This window comes from Octopus sinensis, linkage group LG27, assembly GCF_006345805.1.
Source record: "Octopus sinensis linkage group LG27, ASM634580v1, whole genome shotgun sequence".
In the NCBI taxonomy this organism is placed as follows: Eukaryota; Metazoa; Mollusca; class Cephalopoda; order Octopoda; family Octopodidae; genus Octopus; species Octopus sinensis.
The window spans coordinates 15,559,737-15,581,836 of record NC_043023.1 but is presented as its reverse complement, the minus strand read 5'-3'; the positions used below and the strand labels follow the sequence as shown (position 1 = coordinate 15,581,836).

Below are 22,100 nucleotides of genomic sequence, written 5' to 3'. Positions count from 1 at the left end.
ACTAATTCTTCGAACTACTCTAGAAAGAATTTAGGATCTTTTCGGTTTGACCGGCAGTTTTTAACATAATTTCCACGTAACTAAAAAATTTTAAATTTCGTATACTGGTAGAATGTGTTTATAAAACATCTTTTTCTCTTGGCTTTATTGAGAAAATTCTAGTTTCTAAGATGTTTGTTGGTTTTTTTCTTCAATTTCTGCAATTTTAACCAATCAATGATGTCCATTGAGGTAAACAACGTTCTGTATGTATGCATGCATGGATGTGTGTATGTATGAATGTATGTATGTGCGTATGAATGAATGTGCGTATGTGTGAATGTATGTACGTATATGCGTATGTGTAGTGTGATGAATGAAGAGGAAAACAGATGGAGAAGCAAAGAGAGGAAGAAATACAAAAGGCCTTACCTCGGCGAAGATCCGAGGTCTCTTACGAATTTGACACGTCCTGTCGCTTCCTCGTCTCTGATTTTTTTATTACCCACAAGGGGCGATGCAGAGGGGACATTACAAAACATTGGGGACATAGAACATTATAATTAATAATATGAAAAATGAATTTTAAATGAAAAAATGGTAATATGAAAGCGATGCTAACGGCCCCATCCGCCAGCATCACTTACCTGTCCTTCACAACCCTTCGTCACCTATCATCTCCAATCAAAAGCCCCTCCTTTCCTAATACTATCTCAAATATCTCTTCACACTCTTTTATCTTCTCATCCGAAATTCCACCTCAATCGCTTCTACACCCTTTTTTTCCGACAAAATCTTCCTTGCGTCCATTATTTCATTCACCTTTCATTTCATCATCGCCATGTCTTCCATCTTCTCCCTCATACCATGATTTTTCACCAAAGATACTTGTCGGCTTCACATTGTCTTCCTTTTTTAATAAACATAAGTATGGGCTCTTGTATCATCTGTGTGTCTGTGTTTTTAGGTTTTCTTGTAGGTGGGGAATGGGTGGGCTCTTTTTTGCAGGGAAGGATGGGGCTCAGAGGGTGCGGGTGGTGTTGGGGTGGATTGGATTCAATAAAGTTCACTTTCTTTCTTTTTCTTTTTTTCCGTACGTCTTCCCACTCAGTTTGGATTTCCTTCTCCTCCTCAGGTTCTTCCGCTTCAACTTTTCCGCTCCGTTTCCTCCTCCGCTTCCTGGATCACTGTTTTCTTTTTTGTGGGGAGGGCAGTAGGCTCTTATGTGACCCCTCAGGCCACACTTATAGCACCTGGGCGCCCTGCCCTCCACCCACACTCTCATGATCACGTCTCCCAATCTGATGTTCCTGTTAGGTCCACCAAGTACATCGTTCTCTGCCTGCACATTTAGTTCCACTGTCACGCCTCTCCAGCCCTCGGTCTTAACCGAGGCATGGAGGATGTCCACTTCATCCTCGTGGCCGCTAATTATAGCCGCCACAATCCACTCGGCTTCAACGTTTGGGGCTATTCCCTCGACCCTTACTCTTTGATTTTTCTATTTAAATACGTAGGCAAAAGTATTACCTCTCTCGGATTTCACCCACCGCCTTCGCCGCCATCTTCCTTGCTGCCTTCTCACTTTTGAACTGTACTACTACAGTACCATGTTTTGAACCTCTCGACAGAAATCGATTTCCTCTTCCGTTCTTCTTAGCGCCTCATTTATCCACTCCATATTCACCACTTCTATCTTTTTCGTTCCGCTTGCGAATACCCTGTATATGATGATCCTTTTCTCCAACCATTCTTTTCTCTTTGGTGGTGGCGTTAGTTCCACCTCACCGCTGTCCTTCCTCATATACCTCTGGAAACCTGGCAATTTTTCTAGGTTTATTTCCTTTTCCTGTGCCGTCTTCTTTTTTGCAACTCCTGCGTACGTTTTCCTGTTTTTTATCTCCACATTATTTACATCACCGATTTGCTCGTCTTCAGAGGTCGATGTCTCCGACAAGTTCTCAAATATCCATTCTTCCTCCGACTCCTCCACTAGGAGTGGTCGTCCATCTCCTCCGTCTGACAGACCGAAACGGCCGCCCGAACAGAAACAGTGCAACGCGTAGAACCAGTGTAACGCGAAACCGCATCAACAAACGTACAAAATTCCACAACAACAACAATTTTCCCACTCACTTTTTGTTCTTTTTTACCAAATTTCACGAGCGTAAAAAAAACACAACCGACGTCCTGTCGCTTCGTCGATGACCACACGTGCGTCCTGCTTGACCTCTTCCGCCTCCTGCGACGCATGGGCTAGGCTTACACCGTAAACGGGTGGTGTGCGTATTCTTTACCCCCGCCCTCTTCCATTGCACAACTAAGTTACTGGAATATAAACAAACCAACAATGGTTTTCGAACACTGATGCCTGCATCTTTCCCCCTATCCTCATCCAACATCACTCTGATAAGCTGTATTCGTTTCTTTCCGTCCCTGTAACTTACGGGTTCGACGACAGAACAGCGTAAAAGTAGCAATCGACTGGAAAATAAGCTTTAGTTTTTGTATCTTTATCCATCATTTGGGATCTTTTTTCTTACAATTCAAATTTTAAATAGTAATTATAGCAATAATAAAACATAAACTTTACCAACTCAGTTTTAGCATCCGACAAATGTGTAGTATACGAGGTATACAACATCAGGATTTTAGTTCGTTTCGTTGACTTTCCATGCCGACTTTTAGTGTCCTTTAAACTACATTCCCGTTAATTGCTCTTTTGTGTAATTAACATTAATTCACATTAATCTAATTATCGTAACATATGATCTACTTATCAAAACAGGTAAGATGTAATATATAAAATTTTATTTTTTAGCAGAAGCCGATTACCTGGCTAATTCGAACAACAAAGAAAAGTAAAAAGTTTAAAAGTTGCTAGTTTGACATCGATGTTAATTCGGTTAAACTAAAGGAAGTTTAGAAGCCATCCATGGCTAACCACATTGGGTTGTTTTTTACACCTATTACACACATTTTTTTTGTTGTTCTTTGAATGGTGTAACGCTGTTAGTTTAAACCCTGGTGTAACGCTTTAGTTTAACCCCTCCACCTTCAGATATTATGAAAATGTTAAACTACAAAACGGTGGACAATAATATTCTATTATCTTCAGAAACGTGGCAAGTCACTGTTTTTTAGCCCAAGGTCATCCCTGATTGAGCAGACCTCTTAATGAAATTCGCTTGTGTTCCCGACTGTCCTGACTTTTAGAATACATCAAACATAAACACAAGTATAATTTAAAACACCAACCCACCACGACTTTTCCTTTGTAACCTTATTAATAATGTAAATCTTTTAAAGAAATCTGCATTCACATGTGTTGAATACGTTTGTGTATTTTATTTTCATCGCGGTACCACTGGCCTCATGTTGCAGTCAGCTATTTCTGTTTTATTAGATTGCAGATTATTCACATGAGCAAAAATCAGACATAATTAACGTGGACTATTTCGACAGGAACAGCAAATATAGATGTTAGCAAATAATACCTCTATGATAAATCAATAGACGGCTTTGAATCGACACAGTCAGCAAATGGAATATCTACTGTAATAAAAAAAAAAAGGTAAAAATTCGGTGCTTTTTCATGGCCATGCCAAGTAAAATCCAAAGTTTCTTGGCTTAATTAAAGACATTTATTGGCGAATAGAATTAACGGTTAAAATAAAGCGTTACACCATTCAAAGAAACAAAAAAAAATATGAACGAATATGACAAAAAAAATGCGCACTCGCGAAAGGGGAGTAGGGGAGAGGCCTCGGAATTTACATCGGGAATTTCCGAAACGTCTGACCCGGGCACAAAAACAAAATAGCGTAATGAGGGGAAAACAAATTGCCTAAACGAACAAAAAAAAAAATGCGCGCTCATAGTGAAAGGTGGGTGGGGGGGGAGAGAGGCTTCGGAAATTTCACATCTTCAGTCCACGGCCTTTAAACTAAGAAAAAATAGTGTAATGGTGTAAAAACTACTTGTTCTAAACGAGTATCAAGAACACACACTCACACATGAATCATAAACTCCGTATTTTTGTACATATTTCGCAAAAAAAAAAAAAAAAGAAAAGTGGAAAAAGTGAAGAATGTCAGATCTTCGCCATATGAATCAAAATACGTGTCAGAAACATCTTGAAATACTACAGAATTATGTTACGAAAAATAATGTATACATACCTCTTTGAGTGGTCCATCGACAGTGATGATAAAGAAATGAGATGGGTTGGAGGAAAAATTCTTCAGGATAAAGACTTGCTGCTGCCAATAAGAATACGTGTATTCTCTTGGCAGCAGGTTTGATGCTTTCCATAAATAGGAACTGGAGAGGTATTGCTTTAAGTAACAGGCACGAATGCCTGGCGAACAACTGATCTCTTAACTGACCCCCACAATCTCTCTATCGTTGTATGTGCACCGACGCATTTGTTGGATCAACAAAATTTTCACTGTGGTTGATGCCTTATAATTTAGCACACTCATCGGTAAAATTTTGCAGTTATTTCTTACTTATTTCCTTTTTTCCTAAAATTTTCATTGCGTCTTGCAACCTTTTCAATAGTTTTGACTCTATCCGTTATTTACACTGCTTTTCCTTTTGTTTGTTTGGGTGCATTGAAACTAAACTAGAGAAAGTATTAGATTTATGACTCAGGTCATATAGACAGAAAGTAATGTCTTGTGTCATGAGTATCATTTTAAAGTGTAATTTATTCGGGCAAAAGTTATATCCACAGTTTATCATTATGAAAATGTAGTTATAATTTTTATTGTTAAACCTTTGCTTTTTAAGTCTTTCCTATATCTTCTACTGTTTCTGTGTCATTTCAGATACTCGTATAAAGGAGTTTTACGTGAGATTGAGATACATCAGAATATTGATCAGTTTTGAAAAAGATGTCAGCCGTTAAATTAATAGATAATAACTCTTTATATATATATCTCTGGTGAATAACGGTGAAATATTTCTTCTGAATTAATAGCAACAATTGTTTTCCTCATTGCCAGGAAATTTACAAAAGTATTTCACATTGTGTTTGAATGTGAGAAAATCTGGAAAGGTGTTTGTATCATTTTCAGATATTCAAGATCAGATTTGCAGTAGAAGAATATATAAAGAAGAAGGGGGAAATATAGTTCTGTCTGTATACTACAGAACAATAATGAATAGTCTGGAAATGTTAAAAGAAAGAGAAAAGTTATCAGACCCAATGTGATATCTGTAAAAAGACTTTTTATAATAAGGGAAATCTCACTGTTCACAATGTATTGATCCAGGTGGAAAGAAATATGAAATATTACTGTGATATTTGTGATAAATCATTCTCTCAAAAAAGTACCTTTACTCATCACAAATCCACTCATAATGTGAGGAAAAAACCAATCACTGTGATATCGATGGTGGTAAACTAAGTTCTCTACAAATACCCCAATATAAATCATATAACACAAAGCCATCATACAGGAGAGAAACCATATCAATGAGATATATATAAAGAAGAAGGGGAAAATATATTTTCTGTCTGTATACTATAGAACAATATGAATAGTCTGGAGATGTTAAAAGAAAGAGAAAAGTTATCAGACCAATGTGATATCTGTAAAAAGACTTTTTCTAATAAAGGAAATCTCACTGTTCACAAATGTATTGATCCAGGTGGAAAGAAATATTACTGTGATATTTGTGGTAAATCATTCTCTCGAAAAAGGCACCTTACTCATCACAAATACACTCATACTGGAGAGAAACCACATCACTGTGATATCTGTGGTAACTCATTCTCTAAAAAATATAACCTTACTAAACACAAATCCATTCATACAGGAGAGAAACCATATCAATGTTGTATTTGCGGTAAATCATTCTCTCATAGAAGTTCCCTTGATTCTCACAAACACATTCATACAGGAGAGAAACCACATCAGTGTGATGTTTGTGGTAAATCATTCTCTCAAAAAAGTAGCCTTTATTCTCACAAATACATTCATACAGGTGAGAAACCATATCGGTGTGATATTTGTGGTAAATCATTCTCTCAAAGAAGTGGAGAGAAACCATATCAGTGTGATATTTGTGGTAAATCATTCCTAAAAAAATATACCCTTATAGACACAAATACATCATACAGGAGAGAAAACCATATCACTGTGATATCTGTGATAAATCATTCTCTACATGAGCACTGTAAATTCTCATAACCATTCATACAGGAGAGAAAACCATATCACTGTAAGAAATCTTTTTCATCAAAAAGGCATTTAAATATCACGAAACTCATTCATACTCATGAAGGCCATATCCCTGTGATATTTGTGGTAAATCATTCACTCAACGAGAGGCCTTACTTATCACAAATACACTCATACAGGAGAGAAACCATATCACTGTGATATTTGTGGTAAATCATTCTCTCAAAAAGGTCACCTTACTTATCACAAATCAGTTCATACAGGTGAGAAACAATATCAGTGTGATATCTGTGATAAATCTTTTTCATTAAAAAGTCATTTAACTACTCACAAACGTAGACATACACGTGAGAAGCCACATCACTGCGATATTTGTGGTAAATCATTCTCTCAAAAATGTAACCTTACTACTCACAAATCAGTTCATACAGGTGAGAAACCATATCAGTGTGATATCTGTGATAAATCCTTTTCATCAAAAAGTTATTTAACTACTCACGAAGTCACTCATGCTCATGAGAGACGATATCAGTGTGATATTTGTGGTAAATCGTTCATTCGAAGGAGAGGCCTTACTTATCACAAATACACTCATACAGGAGAGAAACCATATAAATGTGATATTTGTGGTAAATCATTCTCTCAAAAAGGTCACCTTACATATCACAAATCAGTTCATACAGGTGAGAAACCATATCAGTGTGATATCTGTGATGAATCATTCTCTCAAAAAAGGTACTTAAATAGACACAAATGCATTAATACAGGGGACAAACCATAGCACTGTAGTATCTGCAGTAAATTATTCCGTTTAAGAAATTATTTAATTAATTACAAGTCTGCTCATACTGGAGAGAAACTATGTGACTGTGATGTCTGCAGCAAATCATTCTCTCAGGAATATGCTGTATATACTTATAAACGTATTCATACAGGAGAGAAACTCTATTGCTGTGATACCTGAGGTAAATCATTCTCTGTGGAACAATATTGAACTCATCACAAATCCATTCATACAGGAGAGAAATCGTATCACTGTGTAATCTGTGCTAAATCATTCTCTCAATAATCTACCTTAACTAAACATATACTTATTCATATTGATCAATAACAATATCAATGATAAAACAGATGTCCTGCTGAATAAAATACAGCAAATGTATTACTTTTTACAAAATAAATTCATTTTTCACATTTTCCTCATTTGCATCAACTCACTAATTACGATTTGTGTTTTTATTCAAACAATATTGATTATATTAATTTGGTCTGTTTCTTGAGGATATATTATTTTGACACAAATGTATTACACTCCAGTTTCCCAGCCATGATCAGTTATCCTCTGCTGGACACACTCAGGGATCCCAGGATCTGCACCCTTTGTGCTACTGCCCACATATTCTGGCACTAGCTGGAGGCTTATTGCTGTTTGTTACAGTTCTGGGTGTAGAGAGGGAAATATTTTTCAAGAGCCTAATGCCCCACTCTACCTATGGTTCAAGCACATCCCCGCTCAACCCATGCAAGGGATTATCATCATACTTATTTTTTGCTAAATCATTCTGTAGAGCAGGTTTTCAGGGTCTTGTTCTTACCAGACACCAAGCAGGGATTTATGATGGGCATCTGGTTAGAATGGCACCTGTTGTGATGAGAGTTACCATGTCCCCTTGTGAGAGATAGACTGGTCCGAGTAAAGTATAAATAGTTACAATCTGAGTGGGTTTACGGTTCAGAGTCAAGTGAAGTCGGAAGGTGTCGCTTGGTTTACTTCCTAAGGAATATTGAATGTTGGTTCGTAAAAGATTTGTTAGTTCATTAGATTGTTGTTATAATTTTCTGGTTATCTTATTTGTTGTACGGAACAATTATGTTACAACATCTGGCGATGAGAGTTTCGAAGCTCTTGCAGGTCAGTTAACAAATTTTTGTGATACAAAATTGTTAAATCATGGAAGACTAATTAGCTTCTTTAAAACTGTTGCAAAATCAACGACAAAGGCAGCAACAACAACAATTATTGGAGCTTTATTCAAAGAAGTCCAAAAATAAGGGAAGTACATTCTCGCCAGACGACGTTTTGGACTCGATGAATTCAGTTATAACCCAGAGGACGGTATAACTTGCATTATACTACAGCAGGTAATTTTTAAGGATGATTGTAAGACATGGTCAGACACAGAAAAAGTATGGTTATTATGACATAAATGAGCCCCATCTGAGTATGAACATTACTTTAATTTCATATTACCCAAAAAAACTCAATGAAATTTGTTTTAAAGAAACAATAGAATTACTGTCTAACATATTCGGTGATAAAACTTCTCTAACACTTGGATGGTGTTTTGGAATATAATGAAAAAAGAGGATGGTGATTTTATCACATACGCAGGAACAATTGACAGGATGTGTGCATATTTTTAAACTCAGAGAATTTACACCTGAGATGTTCAGGTGTCTTCTTTTGGTACAAGGCCTTACAACAACTGAATATACAGAAATTCACACTGCAGAACTAAATTCTGAAGATCAACCATTAAAGATCCTAGAGGGCTCTCAACAGAAACAAAATTCGACTCCCAAATAAGAAAATTTGTACACGTAAAAATGATTGGAATAAATATTAAACTTCAGTTCGATACTGGAAGTGATATTTCAATAATAAATATGGATACATGAAAGAAAATAGGGGAACCTATCTATTTTACATGTTTCAGGCATTTGACAGTGGCCATGCTGGAGCACCACCTTTAGTTGAGCAAATCGACCCAGGACTTATTCTTTGTAAGCCAAGTACTTATTCTATCAGTCACTTTTGCTGAACTGCTAAGTTATGGTGGACGTAAACACACCAGCATCGATTGTCAAGCGATGTTTGGGGGACAAACATATACACACACACACATATATACGATGGACTTCTTTCAGTTTCTGTCTATCAAATCCACTCACAAGGCTTTGGTCGGCCCGAGGCTATAGTAGAAGACACTTGTCCAAAGTGCCACACGGTGAGACAGAACCTGGGACCATGTGGTTGGTAAGCAAGCTACTTTCCACACAGCCACTACTATGCCTATATGTACACATTACACAAGATATTGTTTGCTTATTTCTCTGTTGTCTGTATTAAAGAAATATTTTCAAATTATTTCACTTTAATAGAATTTATTATTTCTTTAGCTTGTATTAAATAATTTTGACCTCATAACTCATTAAAATAATTGCATTATCTTTTTAACTTATCTCTCTGCTTTTATATATTATGTTGGGTGTGCAGGCATGTATAAATATATATATAGAGAGAGATTTTAAAAGTGTCCCGTATATATGATTTTCTAATCTGGCAACCCTATCCAAACGTGTCCCTTATGAGCCTATACAATTGATGATGCAGCATAGAATTCACACTTGATCAATGTATGATAAAAGTTACACATTTCTCCAAACTGATCTATAATAAATGTTTGTTTTGAAGTTATATAATTTGTTGATATTATTTAATATACAAAATACTTGGTGTTAGATGCTAAGATACAGTGATGAGAGATAAACGAAGGGATAAGTTTGTTCATTAAATGCTAACGATGGTGGTTATCTAGTGAATATGCGATGGAGCCATTGAGTAGATGGTAACCATGTGAGAGAAGGAGTGTGAAGGAAATATATTTCCCAGTCACTGATGAAATGTTAAAATAAGACAATGGTAGGAAATTCTCAAGAGAGCTGCACAGCGGAAGGTCTTCGGAGAGGAAACCCTACTCAGGCAAGATCCAGAGGTAATGCGTTGACATATAAGGTTAATTGAAGGAAAAGCTTGTAACATCAGATGAACATATTTTGCAACCACGTCTCAAAGCAGAATAAGGCAAACACATGCACTTGCGGGTGTGTATGTGTATGACCTGAGTCAATGCATGTCTAGGAGTCAGGAGTCAACGCAAGGGTGGCACAAAATTAGAATGTTCTGCTTTATATTAGGGATAAACCAGAAGTCCCTGACTGCTATGTCACCTGGAAGTTTATAGGAAGCTTCTAATATATTCAAGAAGGTCGAGGGAGATTACTCTCTTTAAATCCCATTTTCATTTTGCTTTCCTGTCTGACCGCCAGGGGTCACTCAGGTTTTAGTTATACAAGGCGGTGAGCTGGCAGAAGCGTTAGCACGCTGGGCGAAATGCGTAGCCGTATTTCATCTGCCATGATCTTCTGAGTTCAAATTCCACCGAGGTCGACTTTGCCTTTCATCGTTTCGGGGTCGATATAACGGACTTAACCCGTGCCGTCTGTCCTTGTTTGTCCTCTCTGTGTTTAGCCCCTTGTGGGTAATAAAGAAATAAGTTATACAAGATTCCCTTGATTGTGTCGAGAATGATGAAAATTTGTGTGGGCCTCTGAGCAGGTATTGCCCTGAGTTTTGCAAAATCTGATGCAGATTCTCCGCTAAACTTTCTATTATGCTCAATGTGACAATCACACGCTACACACCTTCCTTCCAAGCATTGCTGCAAACAGCAGAAGAGAGCTAGAATCTTAACACTTAGTGTGAATGCACAGCAGAGTTTAGAGTCAATCTTTCCCGAGTGGCTTCACTCTGTGTATCTTAGCTCCGTTGCTATAGCAACAGACTGCATGTATGTACGTACGTATGTATATATGTATACCATTGTTCAGTTTTATTTCAAAATTACTTGCCAATACAGAAAGAGCCAATTTCTAACCTAAATCCAAGGATCCTTCATTGGAATTTCACCATCAAAAATAGAGTATGTAGGTCTTTTCAGTTTGAACAGTAGTTTTTAAAAAAAATTTGCACGTAACTAAACACTTTTAAACTTCGTATACTGGTAGAATGTGTTTATAAAGCATCTTCTTCTCTTGGCTTTATTGAGAAAATTCTACGGTTTGTAAGATATTTGTTGTTTTTTTTCTGCAATTTCAACCAATCATTGACGTCTATTGAGGTGAAATCATTCTGTGCCATATGAATATGTCCCTTGTTTAAGAAACAGATTGGGTTTATTTACATTTATGAAGAAAAAAAGATACCCTTCCCCCCACCCCTAAATCTAAAAGAGATTGAAATGCAATGGATCGATACTAGGGTCATAATAATGGGTGACAATTTCATATGACACCGCTAGAAAAACTGCTGTTCAAACCGAGAAGATCCAGTACATTTCTAAATATCTCATAGAGATTTATGCAGTAGTGGTACGATAAAGATACCCTTCCCCCACCCCTAACCCTAAAATAGATTGAAATGCAAAGATCGATACTAGGGTTATAATTATGGGTGACATTTTCATTTGACACCACTAGAAAAAAATCCCATTTTCTGTAGTGGTGTTGTATGAAATTGTCACCCATAATTATAACCCTAATATCGATCTTTGCATTTCAATCTATTTTAGGGTTAGGGGTGGGGGAAGGGTATTTTTTTTTCTTTGCAAATGTAAATAAACCCAATCTGTTTCTTAAACAAGGGACATATTCATACAGCACGGTATGTTTTGACTCCAAATAGGCATATTTCATTGGTTAAAATTGTCGAAATCCTTGATTTTAAAGTGGAAATATGTTACAAACTATAGAACTTTCTCAATAAAGCCAAGAAAAAATGATGTTTTATAAACACATTCTACCAGTATACGATGTTTAAAAGTGTTTAGTTAACTAGAAATTGTGTTGACATATGCCATTCAAAAGGAAAAGATCAGCGCAAACTTGTACAAAGTACAGATGGCTGCATGTTAATATGTCTTAGGAAAAACAGCCTTCTCTCATATTCAATAAGCTTGGTGGCACCCTGGTAGTAAATATCATTGTGGAAAATGTAAAACCACCTATAATTGTTATATATATATTAATTACCAGAGTGATTCACGACTTGACTGGTTATCGACGCCGGGTACTATTTAAGAAAAGTGATCCCACTGCGCGCTAGCTAGTTGTGACTAGTCGATCCTACGACTACCTAGCGCGAGTGCATGTATGCAAATTAATAGATGCACGCATGCGCAAAACATGTACTGTACATCCTCGAGTATAATCCGCATTTTTCCCCCCAAATTTAAAGGTCAAAATCCCAGGTGCGGATTATAGACGAGGTAAAAAATGAAAAATATTCTGTAAGCAATGTCCGAGTCTCTCTTTGCTGTCCGGCAATGTTTATTCAGACGCAATTTGTGATGTCGGGCGTGAAAATACCTTAAGCTAAGCCTGAAAGCAATGAAGTCATAAAAGAATCATCCATAACTTGCAGTAAGCAACATTTATTAAACGTTATTACTGTTATTTCTTTATTTTCTGCAAACAAAATACACAAAAAAGCTACACGTTTGCATTATGTTATATATACAATAATAATAAAGGACGTTACCGTATACATTTTTACTAACCAAGGATGTTATATAGACCTCCTTGACTCATGTTAGAGAAGGGGTGCATATTATACACAAGGTTTAAGTTTTTCAGAGGTACAGCCCCCTAAAAATTCCCCTGAGTATTATGCTCAAGGGCGGACTATACTCGAGGATTTATGGTATGTATTTAAAGGCTGTATATCAAATAATTTTTTTTTTTTAAACGAGGTAAATAATTTTTTCACACAAAGTAAATAATTATCAACTAATTAGAGAGAGAGTCAGTTTAGATGAGATGCAGTTTGGGTTCATGCCAGGGAAAAGCACCACTGATGCTATATATTTCTGGTAAGACAGATGCAGGAGAAATACCTGATCTTTTTCTTTTGAACGGCGGTTTTCAACACAATTTCTAGTTAATTAAACACTTTTAAACTTCGTATACTGGTAGAATGTGTCAAAATAAAACATTTTTTTCTCTTGGCTTTCTTTAGAAAATTGCAATTTGTAAGTTTAACGTAGTTGAATTTTTCGAATTTTAACCAATCAATGGCCTCTATTGAGCTAAATCATTTGCTGCGTCTAAAACTGAGACAACATCACCCTAACCCTAACCCTAAATTTTAGCCTTTCGGTTTTTTTTCTTAATTGTTAAATTAATTTAAGGATAATAATTAAGAAAAAAAAATGAAAGGCTAAAACAAAAGAAAAAAACTCAACTAAAAAACAAAACGAATAATTTTAGACACACATGTAACAATAAAAAACAAACAAACTGAAAGGCTAAAATTTAGGGTTAGGGTTAGTGACAGGATGCTGTCTTAGTTTTAGACGCAGCAAATGATTTTAGCTCAATAGAGGGCATAGGATTGGTTAAAATTCGAAAAATTAAACTACATTAAACTTACAAATTACAATTGTCTCAAGAAAGCCAAGAGAAAGAAACGTTTTCTTTTCACACATTCTACCAGTATACAAAGTTTAAAAGTGTTTAATTAACTAGAAATTGTGTTGAAAAGTGCCGTTCAAGAGGAAAAGATCCGACTTAGAATGATTTACTGCAGATGTTACAGTGCTATGGTTTCTCTCCTGTATGAATGTTTTTATGAGAGGTTAAAGAGCGCAAGCAAGACAATGATTTACCACAAATATCACACAAATGCAGTTTCTCTCCAGTATGATTGGATTTGTGATAAGTAAGGCTATGCTTACGGGAGAATGATTTACCACAAATACGACATTGATATGGTTTCTCTCCTGTATGAATGTATTTGTGAGAATCAAGGTAACGTCTTTGAGAGAATGACATTCCGCAGACATCACATTAATGAGGTTTCTCTCCTGTATGAATGGATTTGTGGGAAGAAAGTTGAATTTTTTTGAGAGAATGATTTTCCATAGACATCACAGTGATAAGGTTTCTCTCCTGTATGAGTGGATTTGTGTCTAGTAAGGTTACTTCTCTGAGAGAATGATTTACCACAAATATCACAGTGATAAAGTTTTTCTCCTGTATGAATGGATATGTGAGAAGTAAGGCTGTGCTTATGGCAGAATGATTTACCACAAATATCACACTGATATGGTTTCTCTCCTGTATGAATGGATTTGTGAGAAGTAAGGCTGTGCTTATGGGAGAATGATTTACCACAAATATCACATTCATATGGTTTCTCTTCTGTATGAATGGATTTGTGAGAAATAAGGCCACTCTTTTGAGAGAATGATTTACCACAAATATCACACTGATAAGGTTTTTCTCCTGTATGAATGTATTTGTGAGAAGAAAGGTGACTTTTATCAGAGAATGATTTACCACAAATATCACATTCATATGGTTTCTCTCCTGTATGAATGGATTTGTGAGAAGTAAGTCTATGCTTATGAGTGAATGATTTACCACAAATATCACACTGATATGGTTTCTCTCCTGTATGAATGTATTTGTGAGAAGAAAGGTTACTTTTATCTGAGAATGATTTACCACAAATATCACATTTATATGGTTTCTCTCCTGTATGAATGGATTTGTGAGAAGTAAGTCTATGCTTATGAGTGAATGATTTACCACAAATATCACACTGATATGGTTTCTCACCTGTATGACTGTATTTGTGAGAGGTAAGGCTACTGATATGAGAGAATGATTTACCACAAATATCACAATGATATTGTTTCCCTCCTGCATGAATGAATTTGTGAACAGTGAGATTTCCCTGATTAGAAAAAGTCATTTTACAGATATCACATTGATGTGATAATTTTTCTCTTTCTTTTGTCATCTCTTGAGGATTCATTATTGTTCTATAGTATACAAACACAAAATATAATTTTGCTTCCTTTTTTATATATTTCTATTGCTTATATTTCCAGAAGTTCTGATCTTCATCAATATCTGAAGATGATACAAACACCTTTGCAGATATCTCCCGCTCCAAACAGAATGTGAAAGACTTTAGCAAATATTACAGGCAATGATGGAAACAAATGTTGCCATCAATTCAGAAGAAATATTTCACAGTTTTCCACCATAGACAAATCGTATAAAAAGAGTTATGTCAAATATTTATAACATCTTCCATTAGATGATCAATATTCATGAAGTATCACTAACATTTCACCTCCTGAAATGACACAGAAACAGAAGAAGATATAGGAAAGACTCAAAAAGCAGAGATTCAACTATAAAAAAAATATAACTACATCTTCATAATGATAAACTGTGGATATAATCCTTTAATTTGTCTCTGAAATTTATTTATGGTAATTTATAATATGGTAACCCTTTTGTTACCATATTTCTTTTGAGATTCAGTGTGTTTCTTTCAATTATTTTAAATATAATAAAGAACTTAGTAAACTAACTTAGTTATCATTCAACTAGTGTTAGGAACATAAATTGTAACTAAGGTTTGGTGGAGGACTTTAATTCAAAACTTATGAAAACAAGACACTTTACCACAGAGCCAGAGCCGGTTTTGGCCGGGTTAGTAACAAAAGGGTGTGGTCTTTGAAATTTATTTTGTTATTAAAATTATATGATACAACCTTGTGTAATGTCTACATATACACGGACTTCAGTTCCTCTTCCTTCAGATATTATGGAAAACATTATCCCTTTAGTGTTCAGATTATTCTGTTAAATGTAATTCTTTTTCACTCAAATTGTTTTGAATTAATCATTCATTATCTTATGGCTTTGAGGTTTCAATGATGTGATTGTTTATTTCTAGAATGTCAATGTAGGTTAGGTGTGAGAGGCCAGATACCGCCAGTTTGAATATAAAACATGCAGAATATCTGGGCCTGATATGGCTGGTTTAAACAATAAAGGGTTCAACTATAGGATATTGGACAATAATATGATAAGTGACTACTGTTTAACCCTAGGTTATCCTTGACTGAGCAGATCTATTATTAATGAAATTAGGTAATGTTCATGATTGTTACAACTTCTGTAACAGATCAACAAACTGCACTCACATATGTTGAAGGTGTGGTCACTAATTTAGAGAAAGTTTTCTGTGAATTGACGTATGAAGAGTAGAGCCAGGACAGAATGGCGATCCTTCGGTATAGGTACACACGTGACTTTGTTTACATTTCTGAAGATAACAGAAACACTTTTCTCCCCCCCCCCCCCACATATAAAAAAACACTTTTTTGAAATGTATCCGGTACTTATGGAAGTACACCGGTACTTATACCGTAAGATCGCCTTTCTTTTTAAAATAAAGTAAATAAAACAGGTACTACTAGCGAAGACTGGACCCGGTACGCGCTAGCTAGTCGTAATTAGTCGATCCTACAAAGACTTGCGCGTATGCAAATGAGTTGATTTTACAGAATAAAATAAAAGAATTTTTTAAAGAAAGTAAATAAATTATTTCTTAGAACAATGTATATGATTTTTTTACACAAATCAAATAAAATGTGTGTGATATATTCTTTTAGTTTTCATATTCTTTAGTAAATAATTTCCTTTTTTTTTTAAACTGAGTAAATAAAACAAAAACACAAAGTAAGGATCGACTAGTCACGACTAACAAGCGCGAGTGCGCACACCGGGACCACTCTTCTAGAGTAGTACCCATCGCCAGTTTATGACCCTTGCCGATTCTGTCTACAAAAGGCTGTATCTGCTTTTTATCATAGTGCTATCACTGGCCACATGTTTCAGTTAGCTATTGATGTTTTATGATGTTGCAGATTATTTATTCTGAGAAGCTGAAATGGACAAAATTATTAACGTGTATCATTTTGACAGAATAAACAGCAAATACAGATGTTTAGCAAATGATACATCTGTGATAAAACAACAAACAGCTTTGAATGGACACAACCAGCAAATGGATTATCTACCAAAATAATTGAAATTAAAAACCAGGTGCTTTACTGGACAATAGAATTAATATCGATTTCAGACTAGTATTATTTAAAACTATCAATACTGTCTGGATTTTCCAATTAGCCAGATACATAGGTTTTTACTAAAGAGAAAATATGTATTACAACATACCTCTGATGATAATTTAGTCGCTGTTTTATAAGAAATATTTTTAATTACACACTCGAACGAGCGGGAAATATTACTGGAAGACACATAGAAAAGCCGACACGGAAAGTCAACGAAACGAACTAACAATCCGGTTGTTGTGCGCTTCGTATTTACTCATTTTTGTCTGAATTTAAGGTTGTAAACTGTTAATGTTTGTTTATAACTATAATAAATATTTGAAAATGTGAATTGGGCCAAGGTAACGAATAGCCACACCACCCGTTTTTGGCGGTTACGGTTACGCCGGAGTCACATAACATACTTAACTTCTTTATTTTCATACAAAGGATATAAGCTCGTACAACTTATAGAACATTGCCATTTTATTTGATTTTGCTGGCAAATTTCAAATTAATGTAAACAATAGCGGTGTTGATGGCAACAACAACATTCCTCACTCAGACAACTATAACAACAACAACACGAGCGTACGAAAGAGAAACCACGGATCTTTTCCTTTTGAACGACAGTTTTTTAACATAATTTCTAGGTAACTAAAAAGTTTTAAACTTCGTATACTGGTAGAATGTGTCAAAATAAAACATCTTTTTCTTTTGGCTTTCTTGAGAAAATTGTAATTTGTAATTTTAACGTAGTTTAATTTTTCGAATTTTAACCAATCCTATGCCCTCTATTGAGCTAAAATCATTTTCTGCGTCTAAAAGTGGTACCTGTCCTATATATTGATACAAAGAATGCCGTTTGAAAGGAAGACAAGTGAAGCGCTCCTGTGGAAGATTGAAAAATACGCCATGTTGGAGGAACAGAATTTCCGAGTGAAGTTTCTAGCCATGGAGGTTCGATCGAGAGATCTTGTGGGCAAATCACCTTACGATTTAAAGAAACAACCCGGATCTTTTCCTTTTGAACGGCAGACAATTTCTGGTTAACTAAACACTTTTAAACTTCGTATACTGGTAGAATGTGTTTATAAAACATCCAATCTGTTTCTTAAACGAGGGACATATTCATACAGCACGGAATGTTGTTTACGTCAATGGAGGTCAGCGATTGGTTAAAATTGCCGAAATGCTCGAAATTAAAGACGAAATATGTTACAAACTATAAAATTTTCTCAATAAAGCCAAGAGAAAATAATGTTTTATAAACACATTCTACCAGTATACAAAGTTTAAAAGTGTTTAGTTACTAGAAATTGTGTAGAAAACTGCCGTTCAGAAGGAAAAGATCCAACAACCCTCAGTCTCTGGGAAGAACATGAGCAATGCTCTAGAGGCAATATCAGAGACAGCAGAGAGCTATTCCAGCTGGATCTGGTCGAAGAGGAATAAAGACGAAATATAAAGTTTGAAGGCATTTCTTTCTGTTTAATGCTAAGGGAAGTAACTCTGAGCCATTTTAATATCACTGATGTTTCACCCCTACCATGAAATCAAACGTTATTTCTTCTTTCAGCACTAATTTGAAGGCTTAATTAACGGGGAGAAGTTACAACTAGATGAAATTTCGGGCGGTTTAAATGTAAAAGTCTCCCATTCACTGTATCTTGATATTTAATTAAATAATATCAACAGATTCCATGAACAGCGAGGCTCACCAATAGAGAAGTTCTTAAGCAGAAAAGGCCGAAAATGTCGCTAGAAGATGGGATCACCAAGGATAGATTGGCATATTTCGGTCATATTATGCGGAGAAAATTCCTGGAGAAGGACATCATGCTCGGAATGGTCAGTGGCAAAAGAGGAAGAGGCCGACCAAGAACCCGCTAGGTTGACACCATCAAGAGTGATACCGGAATGGACATGGCCAATCTGAAAGAAGCGGCCCAGGATAGAACTGACTGGAGGACACTGATCCAACGAGTGACCAAGAGTCGACTTCGACTGAGCGGATAGAGAGAAAATAAACGCTGATAGTAGGTTAGTTTGGAGACGTGTGTGACTTTTATCATACACTGATCCACTGTGAATTCTATAATTTACGTGTGTCTCACCATTACAACATTTGGAAGAATGTTCTGCGTATAAAATGAGAGGAGAAAAAAGAGTAAGACAACTTTAATTTTCTTTCTGTTTATTAAATTAATTCACAAAATCTGATGAGATTTTAGGAATTTAGAATAAAAGAAGAATGCTGTATCATCCGTTTCATGAGTTAGACAAGTGACATGTTTGGACCCCTAGCACATTCCTGAGTGAAAGATTTAACACAGATATCACAATGACATATCTAGCATGAGTGGAATTGTGATCTGTTAAATAATACTGAACACACAATTATTTACTGCAGATATCACAGTGCTATGGTTTCTCTCCTGTATGAATGTATTTGTGTCTATTAAAGTTACTTTTATGAGAGAATGATTTACCACAGATATCACAGGAATATGGTTTCTCTCCTGTATGAATGTATTTATGAGAGGTTAACTTGCTTTGATAAAAAAAATGATTTACCACAAATGTCACAGGGATATGGCTTGTCTCCTGTATGAGTCCGTTTGTGCACAGATAAACTACTTTTTCGGGAGAATGCTGTGCTACAGATATTACATTGATATGATTGCTCTCCTGTGTGAATGTATTTATGAGAGGTTAAAGCGCTCAGACAAGGGAATGAGTTACCACAAACATCACAGTGATGTGGTTTCTCCCCTGTATGAGTGTATTTGTGATAAGTAAGGCTACTTTTTTGAGAGAATGATTTACCACAAATGTTACAGGGATATAGTTTCTCTCCAGTATGAGTGTATGTATGATTACTAAGGTTACTTTTATGAGAACGTTTTACCACAGATATCACACTGATATGGTTTCTCATTAGTATGAATAAGTTTGTGAGTTGTTAAATAACTTTTTAACGAAAAGGATTTACCACAAATATCGCATTGATATGGTTTCTCTCCTGTATGAATGGATTTATGATAAGCAAGGCCAGTGTTCCGAGAGAATGATTCACCACAAATATCACAGTGATATGGTTTCTCGCCAGTATTAATGGATTTGTGATACATAAGGGTACGGTTTCGAGAGAATGATTTACCACAAATATCACATTCATATGGTTTCTCTCCTGTGTGAGTGTATTTATGAGAAGTAAGACTAGTCTTCTGAGTGAATGACTCTCCACAGATATCACAACGATATGGTTTCTCTCTTGTATGAATGTATTTGTGTCTTTTTAAGCTACCTATCAGGCGGAATGATTTATCACAGATATCACAGTAATGTGGTTTCTCTCCTAAGTGAATGTCTTTGTGAGAAAGAAGGCTACTTTTATGAGAGAATGATTTACCACAGACATCACTGTGATATGAATTCTCTCCTGTATGAACAGTTTTGTGAGAAGTCAGATGTATTTTCTGGGAGAATGACTTTCCACAGATATCACAGTGATAAGGTTTCTCTCCTGTATGAATGGATTTGTGTTTAGTTAAGTCACCTAACTGGGAGAATGATATACCACATATATCACAGGGATGTGGTTTCTCCCCTGTATGACTGAATTTGTGGTAAGTGAGACTATTTGTTTGAGAGAATGATTTACCACAAATATCACAGCGATATAGTTTGTCTCCTGTATGAATGTATTTGTGAGAAGTAAGGTTAATTTTTTTAGAGAATGATTTACCACAAATACGACATTGATATGGTTTCTCACCTGTATGACTGTATTTGTGAGAAGTCAGGTGAACCTTCTGAAAGAATGACTTTCCACAAATATCACAGCGATACCGTTCCTCTCCTGTATGAATGTATTTGTGAGAGGTAAGGTTACTTTTCTGAGAGATTGATTTACCACAAATATCACAATGATATTGTTTCCCCCCTGCATGAATGAATTTGTGAACAGTGAGATTTCCCTTATTAGAAAAAGTCTTTTTACAGATATCACATTGGTGTGATAACTTTTTTCTTTCTTTTGTCATCTCTTGAGGATTCATTATTGTTCTATAGTATACAAGCACAAAATATATTTTCCTGTTCTTCTTATATATTCCTTTGTTAATTCAAATACTTCTCTAGTTATATTTTCCACAAGTCTGGTCTTTGTCAATAGCTAAAGGTAATAGAAACACCTTTGCAGATTTTTCCAAGTTCAGACTGAATGGGAAATTCCAGGCAATGATGGAAACAAATGTTGCTATTAATTCAGATGGAATTTTTCACAGTTCTTCACCATAGATAAATTATATAAACGTGGTTATATGTATTATTTATGATATCTTCCATTAGTCTTCAAGTGATGATCAATATTCATGATGTATCTGATGTAAAAACTCCTTTATACCACTAACATCTCATATTCTGAAATGACACAGAAACAGAAGAAGATATAGGAAAGACTTAAAAAGCAGAGATTCAACAATAGAAAATATAATTTCATTTTCATAATCATAAACTGTGGATATAATCCTTTAAGTTGTCTTTGAAATATATTCTGTTATTGAAATTATATGATACAACCTTGTGTAATGTCTACATATACACAGACTTCAGCTCCTCTTCCTTCGGATATTATGTAAAACATTAAATTACATATTATTGGACAATATTTCCATCTTGCTTCTTAAGACAGAAGCAAGATGGGACTTTCTCAAGATGAGCAAAGGCAAGCCGCAGCACGTCAGATGGAGTCTCAATACAGAAGGGAGATGAGACTTTTGCAAGATCAGCAAACACATCCTGCAGCATTTAATGCTTAGCCATTAAAACATTTTAATGATTAGACAGTGGTCCAATAGAATAGCTCTCACAAACAGACTATGTATAAATGCGTTCTTCACAAATCCTGGAGCTGCTTTCAGATATAATCCATCCCATTTTTATGAAAATGATAATTTTGTCCAAATTAGTGTGCTAAACTCAAATCGTTGTTTCTGTAAAGCTTTAAAATTTCCAAATGAAACTAATGGCATGCAATGCCCAGGCAGTAAGGTAATATTGCCAGCACTACCAGCTCCTTCTCAACCTCTTCTGGAAGGTACTTCCATCCAGTCAAAGGATTTCCTGAACAATATCAGACAATCCTGCATCACAAATGACATTGTTT

General features: G+C 35.6%; 2 protein-coding genes across 6 annotated transcripts in view; both read right to left on the bottom strand.

Moving 5' to 3' along the window:
* Positions 1-13,717: 13,717 nt before the first annotated feature.
* Positions 13,718-15,422, bottom strand: LOC115225247 (zinc finger protein 22-like). The gene is made up of 2 exons (XM_036514023.1): positions 14,582-15,422; positions 13,718-13,993 (listed from the first exon to the last, which is right to left on the bottom strand). The coding sequence occupies exons 1-2, from the start codon at positions 14,827-14,829 to the stop codon at positions 13,852-13,854; spliced, it is 390 nt and encodes a 129-aa protein (XP_036369916.1). The 5' UTR covers positions 14,830-15,422; the 3' UTR covers positions 13,718-13,851.
* A 4,032-nt stretch (positions 15,423-19,454) lies between these two features.
* The window catches only part of LOC118768137 (zinc finger protein 708-like), a 141,347-nt gene continuing 138,701 nt past the window's right edge, over positions 19,455-22,100 (bottom strand). For all 5 annotated transcript variants that reach the window (XM_036514013.1, XM_036514012.1, XM_036514011.1 and 2 more), the window contains one exon: positions 19,455-21,355. In XM_036514013.1, the coding sequence (XP_036369906.1) occupies positions 19,822-20,991 (1,170 nt within the window). In that variant the 5' untranslated portion in view covers positions 20,992-21,355 and the 3' untranslated portion in view covers positions 19,455-19,821. The remainder of the gene's footprint in view (positions 21,356-22,100) is intronic.